Source organism: Chelonoidis abingdonii, chromosome 13 (genome assembly GCF_003597395.2).
Source record: "Chelonoidis abingdonii isolate Lonesome George chromosome 13, CheloAbing_2.0, whole genome shotgun sequence".
NCBI lineage: Eukaryota > Metazoa > Chordata > Testudines > Testudinidae > Chelonoidis > Chelonoidis abingdonii.
The window spans coordinates 31,730,778-31,744,251 of NC_133781.1; the positions used below are offsets into that span (position 1 = coordinate 31,730,778).

At 53.2% G+C, this 13,474-nt stretch overlaps 1 protein-coding gene across 20 annotated transcripts in view; it reads left to right on the forward strand.

Annotated features, from left to right (window-relative positions):
- The window catches only part of RBFOX3 (RNA binding fox-1 homolog 3), a 408,389-nt gene that overhangs the window by 369,850 nt on the left and 25,065 nt on the right, over positions 1-13,474 (forward strand). For 17 of the 20 annotated variants that reach the window (XM_075071916.1, XM_075071917.1, XM_075071923.1 and 14 more), the window contains one exon: positions 5,216-5,512. In XM_075071916.1, coding sequence (XP_074928017.1) covers positions 5,216-5,512 — 297 coding nt within the window. The remainder of the gene's footprint in view (positions 1-5,215; positions 5,513-13,474) is intronic. The other 3 variants (XM_032799132.2, XM_032799131.2, XM_032799139.2) reach the window with 1 other exon arrangement.

A 13,474-nucleotide genomic window follows, 5' to 3' on the forward strand; every position in this document is an offset into this window, starting at 1 on the left:
CCTCCCACCCAGCTCCCCCCACCCATCCTCCTGCAAGTCTCTCCCCTCTGGGATCCCCCAGCCTCCCTCTTCCTGCAGTCCCCTGTGTTCCTATCCCTGAGTGAGGGAGCCCCCTCCTCTGTTCAGAGCTCACTGAGTGGGTGTGTGACTTCCCATCCTTCTGTCTGTCAGGTGCCTGGGGATGAATGGTGGGAAGGATTGCAGAGGAACCATAGATCAGTGCCGCTGCAGCACCAGAGACAGCAAGCAGCAAAACAGGGGAACCTAATGGGCCCTGAATGAAATAATACTTGGGATGACAAGCACTGCGACAGCCCTAATTAATTACCAATATGAATGCGGCTGTCAGGGGACAGGCTGGCTGGACGCCAGCCTTGGGGACCTGCCGAGGTGGGGCCGCTTCCCAATCTGTGCTCTGCACACTCCTGTGCTTTCCCCTGCTCCATGCATCCCAGCTCGCTCTCTGCCCCTCAGCTTGCCCTGCCCTTGCCATGTCCCTGGCAGAGAATTCATCATGCTCTCCAGTGCCCTTCAGGGTCCAGAAGGTTCCTCACCTCAGGGGCTCTGGGTGTAGCACTGCCAGGGCCCAGACCCTGCTCTGAGCTATGCCGGCTGGATCATCCCCACTGAACAAGATGCTCTGGGCTGGGTGAGTCTGGCCCAACATGGAAGTACCACCTGGAAAGCCCCCGGAGAGCCAAGCCTGGACCTGTCGTGGGCTGAGGTGGCCTTTCATGGCAGCTGTGGTGAGGAGCAGCCTGAGCGATGGCTTGGCCCAGCAGGTGCTGGGAAGTGATGCTGGGATGGGGGAAGGAAAGCAGGTTGCTGGTGAAGCCCTGCCACCACCCTAAGGCCACAGAACTGCTGCTGATTCGGGGTACGGGGCCTCTGGCTGGTCCAACCACTGCAAGGACCTGACAAACAAGGTAGGAAGGGGCCGGCTGCCTGGGCTTCGTCCTCAAGGGCCCAGGGCATGTCAGGGGCCAGCAGGGCTGTAGGGTTTGCTGAGCCTGCTCCCCTTCCTGTGTGCGGAGGCTGTGATGTGTGAGTTGCTTGTCCTGCGGGGAAGGTGACTGAAGGCTTCTCGGGTCAGTATCTTCAGGGCACCTACCTGGCAATCTGGCCAGGCCTACACCCCCTCATTGGCTGGTTTAGCAGCTACCAGCACTGGGTTGTGCCCCAGCTGCTGGTTGTGGTAATGTGCCCAGTTATTGGTAGATGGGGCTTAGTGCAGAGTGGTGCTGGATTTGTTCTGCTGTGCCTGAGACGATGACACAGGCCCCATGTCCCCCCATGTCGGGACCCAGACATTGTCAGACAGGGTCACGGAGACCATGTTAGCATGAGCCCCACTCCGCTCAGGAAGCGAGACACTATTTTTTCTTTTCACTGGCCCCTGCCAGCTGTCTCAAATGTCTGGCAGTGTTCTCCGGGCACTGGAGCTCACAGAATCTGCTGCACCTCCAGCGGGGAGCAGGCTCTGGAGTCTGCTTCGGCTCCCGGGCAGTGCACTGTGCTCCTGGCCTGGGCTGCATTGTTGGGGCCCATGGGACTGTGCTGTGCCAGAGGCCCCATTGCCCCTCCTGAGAGCCCTGCGCACTTAGTAATGTTGCTGTTCCTCCAGACACTGCTCACAGCTCTTCCTCACTGGACACAAGGCTCCTAGCTGGTAGGGCAGGACAGACTCCCCAGTGAGACAGAGCCCTGCCCCAGTCAGGGGCATCCCATTTCCATCTGCTCCATCTGGAGCAGTGACCTACAAGCCCTGGGCTTGAACTGTGGCCGTTTTCTCTGCATGTTACTTAGGAGGAAGGTGAGGAAACCCTGGTGGGATCTGATTTACTTTTGAATCTGGTGATGGCAAAGGACTTTGTGATTCTCTTAGTTTTGTCCTGAAAACCATGCGGCTCTTGACTAGCTCTTTGTATTGGAAGGTATTCAGCAGTGCAATTAACTCACTGGCCATCCTGCTGCCCAGCAGTGCAGGGGCACAAGTGAGGGCCAGGTCTGGATTTTCAGTCCTAACCAACTACATGGCCATTGCTTTTTTTGACGGACATGCTAGTTGGTATTTGGTATATGACTAGATCCGAAATGTGAGTCGGTCCCATCCAAGACAGGTTTGTGGGAGGATCTGGCATCAGCTGAGTGTGGTAACTGGCTGCCTAATCCCAAGATGAAAAACTCCTCAGGCTAGTCCCAGCCCTCCATGGCAGGGTATTCTTAGAGCAAAGTGCCTGCAAGCTCTGCAGTCCCTCACTCCACTCCCTGCTCTGCTTCCTGCTTCGGGAGCCTGCTTCCCTGAAATGGGAAGCAGAATCTTCCATGTTCGGAGGTGGCACTTTGTCCTAGGCCCACAGGTAATAGTCTACACTTCAGAGAGCCATCTCTCCCCAAGCATGGCATGTGCCCTGTGTATGCAGCACTGCAGTGTCAGCAGCTCTCAGCAGCCAGGGAGCAGAGTCTTTGCCAAGGACGCCTCTGAAGATGCACCAGAGGGTCACAGCGTAGCCTGGAGCTTGGTGTTAGGGCTGTTGTTGGCAGGTTCCAAGGTGCCTCAGTGCTGCCAGCCTGAAACTCAGGCCACTCTGGCAAGCATCTGGCTGCATCCCTAGGAAGCTGCGAGTGGCTGAGTCAGCGGAGGAAGAAGCCCTAAGTATTTGAATGACTTGCAGATCTTTAGTCAGACTGGATTTGCATATCATTACCCACAATGCCCTGGGTTATAGGTCTCAACTTCCTCCATTAATGATTCAGTTGCCAGTGCAAGGTCCCAGTAATGGGGAAGCCTCAGCTAAAGTTTCCCCTGCCCGCCCACCCGCCTCCCACTTGTCTCGACAGTATTTGGTCCTGCCATGAGGGCAGGGGACTAGACTCGCTGACCTCTCGAGGTCCCATCCAGTCCTAGAATCTATGAATCCCCTCCTCAACATCTTGTCTGCATCGTAAATGGGTCACACACACAATGAAGGAGCTTGTGTCCGCAGTCCAAGCCAGGCACACAGCAGGAGAGATACTACTGGATGGGGTGCTAAAGCTGCTTGCAGCGTTTGTCTGTCAGCATGGGGTTATTGACACGGGGGTGGGGACAGAGGAATGTGTGTGCAGAGGGCAGGGGAGCGGGTGTTGGACCATGACTGAGAGGCCCTTGGCGAAGGTGGGCCTTGGGTTCTGGGTGCATTATCACAGCTGGGCAAGTAGTTTTGTTGTCCAGGAATCAATACTAAGAGTGGCCTGGAGCCCAGAGCCCCACTTCCCATCTCAGGTCCCACTCTACAAGGAACCTGCTGGGTCCCATGGCTGGGAGCTGGGACAGAAGGGCTGGACAGGCAGGTGTGTTAATGGGATGGGGTCTGGGGAGCACCCCTCACCTGGGCAGCCCTGAGGGAGGAGCACAGCACAGCGCCTGCTGCAAAGGGCTCTTTCCACTCCAACAGGAACTGATGATAAGCTCCCTAGGAGTATGCTCCTTTCTCCCCAGCCCGACGCCCTCCGCGCCCCAGCCCCTGCATTACGGCCCCTGCTCTGCCACTGCACTGAACTCCTCATTTGGATAATGGAGCAGACCCCCAGGCAGGGTACAGACTCGGTGGCTGCTGCATTTATTTATGCTTCCCAATACATTTGCAGCTAGGCAGGCACCACAGGACCCCCACCCCATCCTAGGGCCAGGACGAGCCCAGGCGGAGAGAGCTGTGGAGCCCTGCCCCAGTGCAGCTTGCCCAGGAGGACTCCAGCTGGCCCCAGGCACGCCCTGGGTGCAGGGAGGGCTGCTAAGGGGATGAGCTTCAGCAGAGCCCCCTTAGGTAGAGGATTCCCCAGTGACGGACACACCCACCCTCCAAGAGCAGCAAGGGAAGCACACCCCCCAGGGCCGGCACTTATCACCTCCATTCCCTCTCACTGGGGCCAGCCTGGGGCCCCCTGCCTCCCACTCTCAGCAGGCCTTCTCCCACCCCCTCCTCCAGCCTCTAGCCCCTTGTGGTCAGTCATTGCATCTGTCAGGCTAGGGCTTGGCCCCACAGGATAGAGAATTCCCCCTGCCTGCCCCAGGAAGGAGGGTAAATTGGGTAAGTTAAAGCAAAGGGGCTAATCAGTTCTTTGATATCTGCCTTGCGTGCCAAGATGCCCTTTGACATCTCTCCCCTTCCTCCCCTCCCTGCTCGCTCCATCACATTGGCTGTCCTGTCCTCTCCTCTTCTCCACCCTTCTCCCCCCCCCCCCCCCCGACTCACCGGGCAGTGTGGTTGCTAATCATGTGTAATGATGCTCTGCAGTCCTCTTTGGAGCGATGATGCCAGAGTGGCTGGGCTTTCTCCCTTGCTCCCAAGTTGATGCTTGCCCTAGTTTCTCTCTCTGTGCAGACTGACTTCTCTGAGGAACCCTGCTCAGTAGGAGCCAGGGGCTGCTGACCTTCACCAGATTCAGAGTTGCATCAAAGCTTATGGGTCACCACTCTCCCCCTATTCAGTGGCCCCTGGTGAGTCTGAGGCCAGTTCCCGGTGCTGCCACACTGCTGCCTCAGGAAAGCAGGGGCCAGAGGGCTGATGGAGCAAGTGAGACCCAGACCAGGGCTGTGCAGAGCAACGCTCTCTAGATGCAGCAATAGGTCCGCAAGCCATTTCAAGGCCTCTTCTGTGACGCTGGGTATTATCCCGTTCCCCTCGGAATCCATTCCGCTGTGTTCGGTGCCTTCGCTGTTCTCACCCCTCACGTGAAGAGGAGTCTGAGTTTCCACTTGTGCATCAAGTAGCTGTATCTTCCCTGGCTTGTTTGGATACGGTTTGATGTGGCCCGAAGTGCAGGTGGCAGGTCAGCATGTTGGCTGGTCTCTGTCCATCAGGCCTGAGGCACACAGAGTGGCTCAGGCTGCCTCTGTCCTGGCAATAGTGGGCAGCCATCCATCTGGCACCTTTGCCAGCCTGAGCTCAGGATGGTTCTTCCACTCAGACATTTCTACAGCCAGGGCATGAGCCAGCCACTTCGCTGTGGGGAGCTCACCCCAAGGGACTGGACTAGATGAACCCCAGCTGTGACCCTCTCTGCCCATTCCTATGGTCCTGTCAATAGAGTTACAAGCCCAGTGGGGTCCCCTCCCCCTGCCCTGCTTTGGCCCGTGGACAGTATGGCCTCAGCACCGGCTCTGGGCTCTTCTCAGGCCCTGAGTGGGGCTAAACAGTCAGCAGCCTTTTTTTCTCTCTCTCTCTCTCTGCAGGGTAATCAGGACACCACGGCTCCTCCTGAAGCAATGGCTCAGCCCTACCCCCCTGCCCAGTATCCTCCGCCTCCCCAGAATGGAATCCCTGCAGAGTACGCACCCCCGCACCCCCACCCCACACAGGACTACTCGGGGCAGAGCACGGTACCGGAGCACCCCATGACCCTCTACACACCAGCACAGAGCCATGCCGAGCAGCCGGGCGCTGACGCCAGCACACAGTCCATAGCGGGGACGCAGACGGTATCGGTAAGAGCCCCCGTGGAGCCCCGGGTGGGCAGCAGGGCCTTTCAGGTGAGAGGAGCAGTGATGGGCCATGAAGGGACTCGGGGGCCTTTGGCCACAGGCTGGAGCTTGGGGCAGTGCAGTCAGTGTCTCTTGGGGGGCAGGGCTTGGGGAAGAGAGGGAGACGGTAGCAAGTGCTCTGAGAACATGTGTATGAAACAGGGACCTGGGGAATCCTGGAGTCACCTGCCTGGCAGCAAGGGGCTGTGGGTCAGGACTGAGGGGCATGGCAGAGTTGTCAGGAAGGTGGGGTGGGCGAGGCCTGAGCTGGAGTAACAGCCTTGCCCACCAGGAGGCAAGTGGGTCACGCAGCCCCTGCCCCCCCATTCCCAGCTTTAGCCTGGGCTCTCAGTCCTGCCCGGAGCCGAGCAGCATGTGGCTACAAAGGAAGAGCCATAGGCTGAGCCTGAAGCTCACTGCGCAGGCACGCTCGTCCATACACAGCACGCTAATCCACACGCACTGCACAGGCACGCTTGTCCACACAGGACACGCTCATCCACACACACTGCACAGGCACGCTCGTCCACACAGGACACGCTCATCCACACACACTGCACAGGCACGCTCATCCACACATGACACGCTCGTCCACGCTCAGTGCACAGGCATGCTCGTCCACATGTGGCACACTAGTCCACACTCACTGCACAGGCACATTCATCCACACGCTGCACACACAGCACGCTTGTCCACGCTCACTGCACAAGCACACTCATCCACACACAGCACGCTCATCCACACGCACTGCACAAGCACGCTCGTCCACACACAGCATGCTCATCCACACGCACTGCACAGCATGCTCATCCACATGCTGCACGCTCATCCACACTCACTGCATAGACATGTTCATCCACATGCTCCACACGTGGCACTCTTGTCCACACTCACTGCACAGACACACTCATCCACACGCAGCATACTCATCCACACTCACTGCACAGGCGCACTCATCCACACGCAGCACACTCATCCACCCTCACTGCATAGGCATGCTCATCCGCACGCAGCATGCTTGTCCACGCTCACTGCACAGGCACACTCGTCCATCCATGCTGTGCACACACACCCTTGTCCACACTCACTGCACAGGCACACTCATCCACACGCTCCACACGCAGCACGCTCGTCCATACTCACTGCACAGACACGCTCGTCCACACGCTGCACGCTCGTCCATACTCACTGCACAGGCATGCTTGTCCACACGCAGCACGCTCGTCCATACTCACTGCACAGACACGCTCGTCCACACGCTGCACGCTCATCCATACTCACTGCACAGGCATGCTTGTCCACACGCAGCACGCTCGTCCATACTCACTGCACAGACAGGCTTGTCCGCACGCTCATCCACACTCACTGCACAGACACGCTCGTCCACACGCAGCATGCTCATCCATGCTCACTGCACAGGCACGCTCGTCCACACGCAGCACGCTCATCCACACTCACTGCACAGGCACGCTCGTCCATGCACGGTGCGCACGCACACCCTCATCCACACTGTGATGGAGTAGGGACTGTTTGTGTGGGGGTGAGAGAGCCGGGGAGGACTTTAGGTGAGGGACAGGACCTAGGCCTGTAACCTGAGCCAGATGGGGGGAGGGGTTGTCAGTACCTTTTGCCTGTGGACAGAGGAAGGGGCCGGCAGGAGGGGAGTTAGTTCACTTTTGGTTTGGGGCTGTGTGGGCGGAATTCAGGGTATCCTAAGCTGGGATCCAAGCGNTAGGAATCCTAACCCTAGGCGGGAATCCATAGCCATAGGAACCCTAATCCTAAGTCCAGGTGCCCTACGCATAGGAACCCTAACCCCAGGGCAGGAATCCTAACCAATAGGAACCTTAACTCTATCTCCAAGTGCCCTGCCCATAGGAAACATAACCCTAGCTCCAAGTGCACTAACCATAGGAACTCTAACCCTATGGCAGGAATCCTTACCCATAGAAACAGTAACCCTAGCTCCATATACTGTACCCATAGGAACCCTAACCCTATCTACAATTGCCCTACCCATAGGAACCATAACCCTAGCTCCAAGTATACTACCCATAGGAACCCTTTCCCTAGAGCGGGAATCCCTACCCAAAAGAACCTAACACGAGGGCGGGAATCTCTACCCATAGTAAACCTTAATCTAGGGCGGGAATCCCTACCCATAGGAAGCTTAACCCAAGCTGCAGTTCCCTACCCATAGGAACCCTAAACTTAAGGCAAGAATCCCTACCCATAGGATCCCTAACTCTAGGGCGGGAATCAATAGCAATAGGAACCCTAACTCTAGGGCGGGAATCTCTACCCATTGGAAACCTAAACCTACGTCAGAAATCTCTACCCATAGGAAGCTTAACCATAGCTCCAAGTACCCTACCCATAGGAACACTAACAGTAGCTCCAAGTGCCCTACACATAGGAACCCTATTCCTAGCTTCAAGTGACCTACCCATAAGAACCCTAACCCTAGGGCGGGAATCCCTACCCATAGTAAACCTGAACTTAGGGCGAGAATCCCTACCCATAGGATCCCTAACTCTAGGGCGGGAATCCCTACCTATAGCAACCCTAACCCTAAGGTGGGAATCTCTACCCATGGGATCCCTAACCTTAGCTGCAAGGGCCTTACACATAGGAAGCTTAACCATAGCTCCAAGTACCCTACTCATAGGAACACTAAAACTAGCTCCAAGTGCCCTACCCATAGGAAATTTTCCCCTATACAAGGAATCCCTACCCATAGGAACAATAACCCTAGCTCCAAGCGCCCGACCCATAGGAACCCTAAACTTAGGGTGGGAATCCCTACCCATAGGAACCATAACCCTAGGGCAGGAATCCCGACCCATAGGAACCCTAACCCTAGTTGCAAGTGCCCTACCCATAGCTCCAAGTTCCCTACACCTAATAAGTGTAACTCTAGCTCCAAGTGCCAGACCCATATGAACCATAACTTTAGCTCCAAGTGCTCTACCCATGGAAACCCCAAACCTAGCTCCAAGTACCCTACCCATAGGAACTTTAACCCTAAGGCGGGAATCCCTACCCATAGCAACCCTAACCCTAGCTCCAAGTTCCCTACACATAAGAAGCGTAACTCTAGCTCCAAGTGCCAGACCCATATGAACCGTAACTTTAGCTCCAAGTGCTCTACCCATGGAAACCCCAAACCTAGCTCCAAGTACCCTACCCATAGGAACTTTAACCCTAAGGCGGGAATCCCTACCCATAGCAACCCTAACCCTAGCTCCAAGTTCCCTACACATAAGAAGCGTAACCCTAGCTCCAAGTGCCAGACCCATATGAACCGTAACTCTAGCTCCAAGTGCCCTACCCATAGGAACCCTAACTCTAGGGTGGGAATTCCTGCCCACAGGAACCCTAACCCTAGCTCCAAGTGCCCTACCCATAGCATCCATAACCCTAGCTCCAAGTGCCCTACTCACAGGAACCCTATCCCTAGTTCCAAGTGCCTGACCCATAGGAAACCTAACCCTAGGGTGGGAATACTTACCCATAGTATCCCTAATCCTAGCTTGAAATGCCCTACCCATAGGAACCCTAACCCCAGCTCCAAGAGCCCTACCCATAGGATCCCCAACCCTAGTTCCAAGTGCCTTACCCATCGAAACCCTAACACTAGGGCGGGAATCCCTATGCATAGGAACCCTAAACCTAGATCCTAGTACCCTACCCATAGGAATCCCAACTCTAGGGCTGAAATCCCTAACCATAGGAATCCTAAAGCTAGCTCCAAGTGCCCTACTCACAGGGATCCTAACTCTAGGGCTGAAATCCTTAACCATAGGAACCCTAACCCTAGCTCCAAGTGCCCTACCCACAGGAACCCTAACCCTAGCTCCAAGTGCCCTACCAATAGGAACCCTAAACCTAGCTCAATGTGCCCTACCAATAGGAACCCTAAACCTAGCTCCAATTGCTCTACCTATAGGAATCCTAACCCTAGCTCCAAGTGCCCTACGCATAGGAAACCTCACTCTAGGGTGAGAATCCCTACTCATAGGAACCATAACCCTAGCTAAATGCGATCAACCCATGGAAAGCCTAACCCTAGTTCCCAGTGCCCTACCCATAGGAACCCTAACCCTAGCTCCAAGGGCCCTACCCATTGGATCCCTATCCCTAGCTCTAACTCCCCTACCCATAGGAACCGTATCCCTAAGTCGGGGCGCCCTACCCATAGGAATCCTACCCCTAGCTCCAAGTGCCCTACCCTAAGGAACACTAACCCTAGGGAGGGAAGCCCTACCCATAGGTACCTTGACCGTAGCTCCAAATGCCTTACCCATAGGAACCCTAACCCTAGCTCTGTGACCTACCCCTAGGAACCCTTACCCTATTGCAGGAAGCCTTACCCATAGGATCCCTAACCTTAGCTTCAAGTGCCCTACCCATAGGAACACTGAGGCTTGCTCCAAGTTCCCTACCCTGAGGAACTCTAACCATAGGGCAGAAACTCTACCCATAGGAACCCTAACCCAATCTCCAAGTGTCCTACCCATAGGAACCCCAACCCTAGGGCGAGGCACCGTACCCATAGGAACCTTAACCCTAGCTCCAAGTGCCCTGACTATAGGAGCCCTAACCCTATGGTGGTGCGTCCTACCCATAGGAACTCTAACCCTAGCTCCAAGTGCCCTGACTGTAGGAACCTTAACCTTAGATCCGGGCACCCTACCCATAGGAACCCTAACCCTAGCTTCAAGTGCCCTACCCTTAGGAACTCTAACCCTAGGATGGGGCACCCTATCCATAGTTACCATAACTCTAGCTCCCAGTACCCTACCCTTAGGAACCCTAAGCCTAAGGCGATAAGCCCTACCCATAGGAACCCTAACCCTAGCTCCAAGTGCCCTAACCATAGGAACCTAACCCTAGCTCCAAATTCCCTACCCATAGGAACCTTATTCCTAAGGCAGGGTGCCCTACACTTAGGAACCCTAACCCTAGGGCTGGGTGCCGTACCCATCCACGGACCGTAGAGCTAGAAGATATTAGTTCATTAGCGTGATGTAAAAATTTTGATATCTTTCTGTCTTCGTCCTGTATACAGACCATGCAATTAGCCAAACCATCACAACCGAAGAGCTCGCCCTACCGATTCTGACTTATACTGCACATCGAGGACATATTCATCACTCGTCTTGACAGCTAAATTATCCATGAGCAAGTCGGACTTCGAATACAATGCACCTTACTCAATTTCAATTACCCGAGGTTAATCTCATAAACCAACGTCAAAAGTTACGTGAATACGCAATGTCCAAACAATATACACTATTTTGCCGCTGCTCAAAACAGAAAGAGCAAAATGTAACTATATAACATGAAAATACTTTTAGGAAACAAGTCTCACATCTATAGTGATTATGCTAGATCTACTAATTATGCATAATCAATTGTTACTTAATATTTTATTTTCAGAGCCAACAGATAAGAGATCGCATTAATCTATTATGCAGCAGTCAAGGTCCAACCCCAGCCACCTGTGCTCTCGGCAAGACAGTTATACTAAGCACCAATCCCCTATCTACAGAGCTTGCATATATATAGCACCACTTAACATAGAAATATTTAATTTCCTACTTAGAAGTGAAACAAAAATTATCCAAATAATTTGATGGTAAACACCATCTCTCTAAAGAAACAAGACTCAAAACTTTGTAAATTAACCTATCAGACCTAACTACCTTCCTGAACAAACATTTAAAAATCATATAAAATGCTTTCAAAATCAAGTTCTTCATTTCTCGTACCACAAAAACCCGCTTGCACTTTAACCCACAGCATAAAGTGTATTAAATACTTAACAAGTATACTGTGAGAATTTTGGCTCAATTGTGATTTACATATGAAGATGCCATAGACAGTTCCTAAAACCTACATCCACACTCGGCGAACATAACCATAGATGGACATTTACAGAAGGCACACAAGAATCGAGTTGGTAAAGGCTGACCGAAGAGAACCCAGGTAATGGCTGAAATTTGGAGAACTTGCTCTCACCACCTGGTACACAATACTTGCTTGCAGCCCAGCGAGTATGAACCCTTCACTATGTGGGCAAGGAATGTATTTTCAACCAGCAGATAAGCATAATTACAATCTTGGCTGACATCAATACACTTTCTTACTTCTCTGCCAGGCACATAATCTGATCCAACTGATTGACCAGATTTGTGGGTATACTGTTCCCAGCCTTAACTTCACTGGAGACCTAACTCTTGCGTGATACTAAGGTCTTGAGTACCGAGTTCAACTACGTCAGTGGTACTATTAGGGTTCGTGCACTCCCGGAGCGCTATGTCAGGGTTCCTATGTGGTAGGCGCCCCTCCCTAGAGTTAGATTTCACTATGGGTTAGCGGACACTTGGAGCTTAGGAGGTTTACGTTTTCTTATGTGTAGGCGAGCCACCCCCTAGGGTCCAGGGTCTCCTACGAAGAAGGAGCACTTGAGCTAGAGGTAGGGTTCCTATGCGGGTAGCGGGTTGTCCCACCCTACTGGTCAAGGGCTAACAATGGGCTAGAGGCACCATGCACGTACGGACTAAAGACTTAGGAATTCCTATGGTTAGAGGTCACCAGCCCTAAGGGTCAGGGCTTCAACTAAGAGCTGTAGGGCACCTTGAGCCTAGGTGAGCGGTTCCTATGCGTAAGGCAACCCTGCCTAGCCAGATTTAGGGTTCCTAAGGGTTAGGAGCCACCTGGGTGCGAGAGCTAGCGGTTAGGGCTTCCTATATTCATCGGTTATGAAGCCCCACTACTGAACTTTAGCATCCAAAAAGGAAGGGGGGTAACCAAACATGAATCCCCTGATGCTTAATGGCTACCAGACTTTAAGAACTGTAGTGCTGCGACCACCATTAACCAGGACTTGCATGTGGCTGATACAGCTCTGGGTCCCCCAACTTCCCACACTTCCCAGGGGAGCACCAAGCCCCATGGCCCTCCTGGATCTTTAACTCGCAAGGAAATAGGTAAAACGCCCTTTCCTATCCACCCACTTGGACCCTCTCCCAGGCTTCCTTCCCTGTGGTCTACGCCGCTGGTAGACTCACTGTGTATTCAAACTCCTGATCTTATAAACAGAGAGCAATCTCCACCTCCCCCGCCACGCTTATCCTCTACCCTCACGCACAGACTTTCCCAGAGAGAGAGCACTAGTAATTTTAACAACAGGATGAGAGAAATCGAGGACTTTATCCTATCGCACTCTACCTTCTCCCCTCCTCTCCCAACCAAATTCCCTGCATGACGGGTGCAGACCTCCTCCCCTGGGACGCTTACACCACGAAATAACCACAAATCAATCAGGTTCTAATAAATAGGAATAGATAGCTTTTAATTAGAAGAACATAATAAGTAAAACATGTTCCTAAAATCAAGATGGAAAATGTTACAGGGTCTTTCAACTTATAGACACGCAGGTCGTAGACGTCCTCTGCCCCCACAGGCACTAATACAAGTTACACGACACGAGATACAATTCTTGCCAGCAAAATACACATTTGCAAATAAGACGAAACACAATCAAGAAAGACTAAACCTGCCCTTGCGCGTAGACTGGTAACTTACTAATAGAAACAGAGAGGCTGTTTAGAGAAATTGGAGATATTCTTGCTTACATGTCTTGTCCATATCTCTAGAAGGCGCAAGAGAACAGACCAAAAAAATACCAGAAAGCACAAACAGGCTTCCTCACCGAGATTTGAAGGTATCTTGTCTCTTCTCATTGGTTCTCTTGGTCAGCGTGTATAGCCCAGGATTATAACTGACTTGCTTAACCCTTTAGCTAGATCTGTTTATACACCTATATGGGTAGGGCTTAATGCCCACCTAGAGTTTTATTGGTTCTCTGAAGAGGTAGGCGCAATTTGGGCTCAACGATGTAGAGCTTCCTATTGTTTAGGCTACGATGGAGGCGTAAGGTTGACATGGGTTCCTTAGGACTGA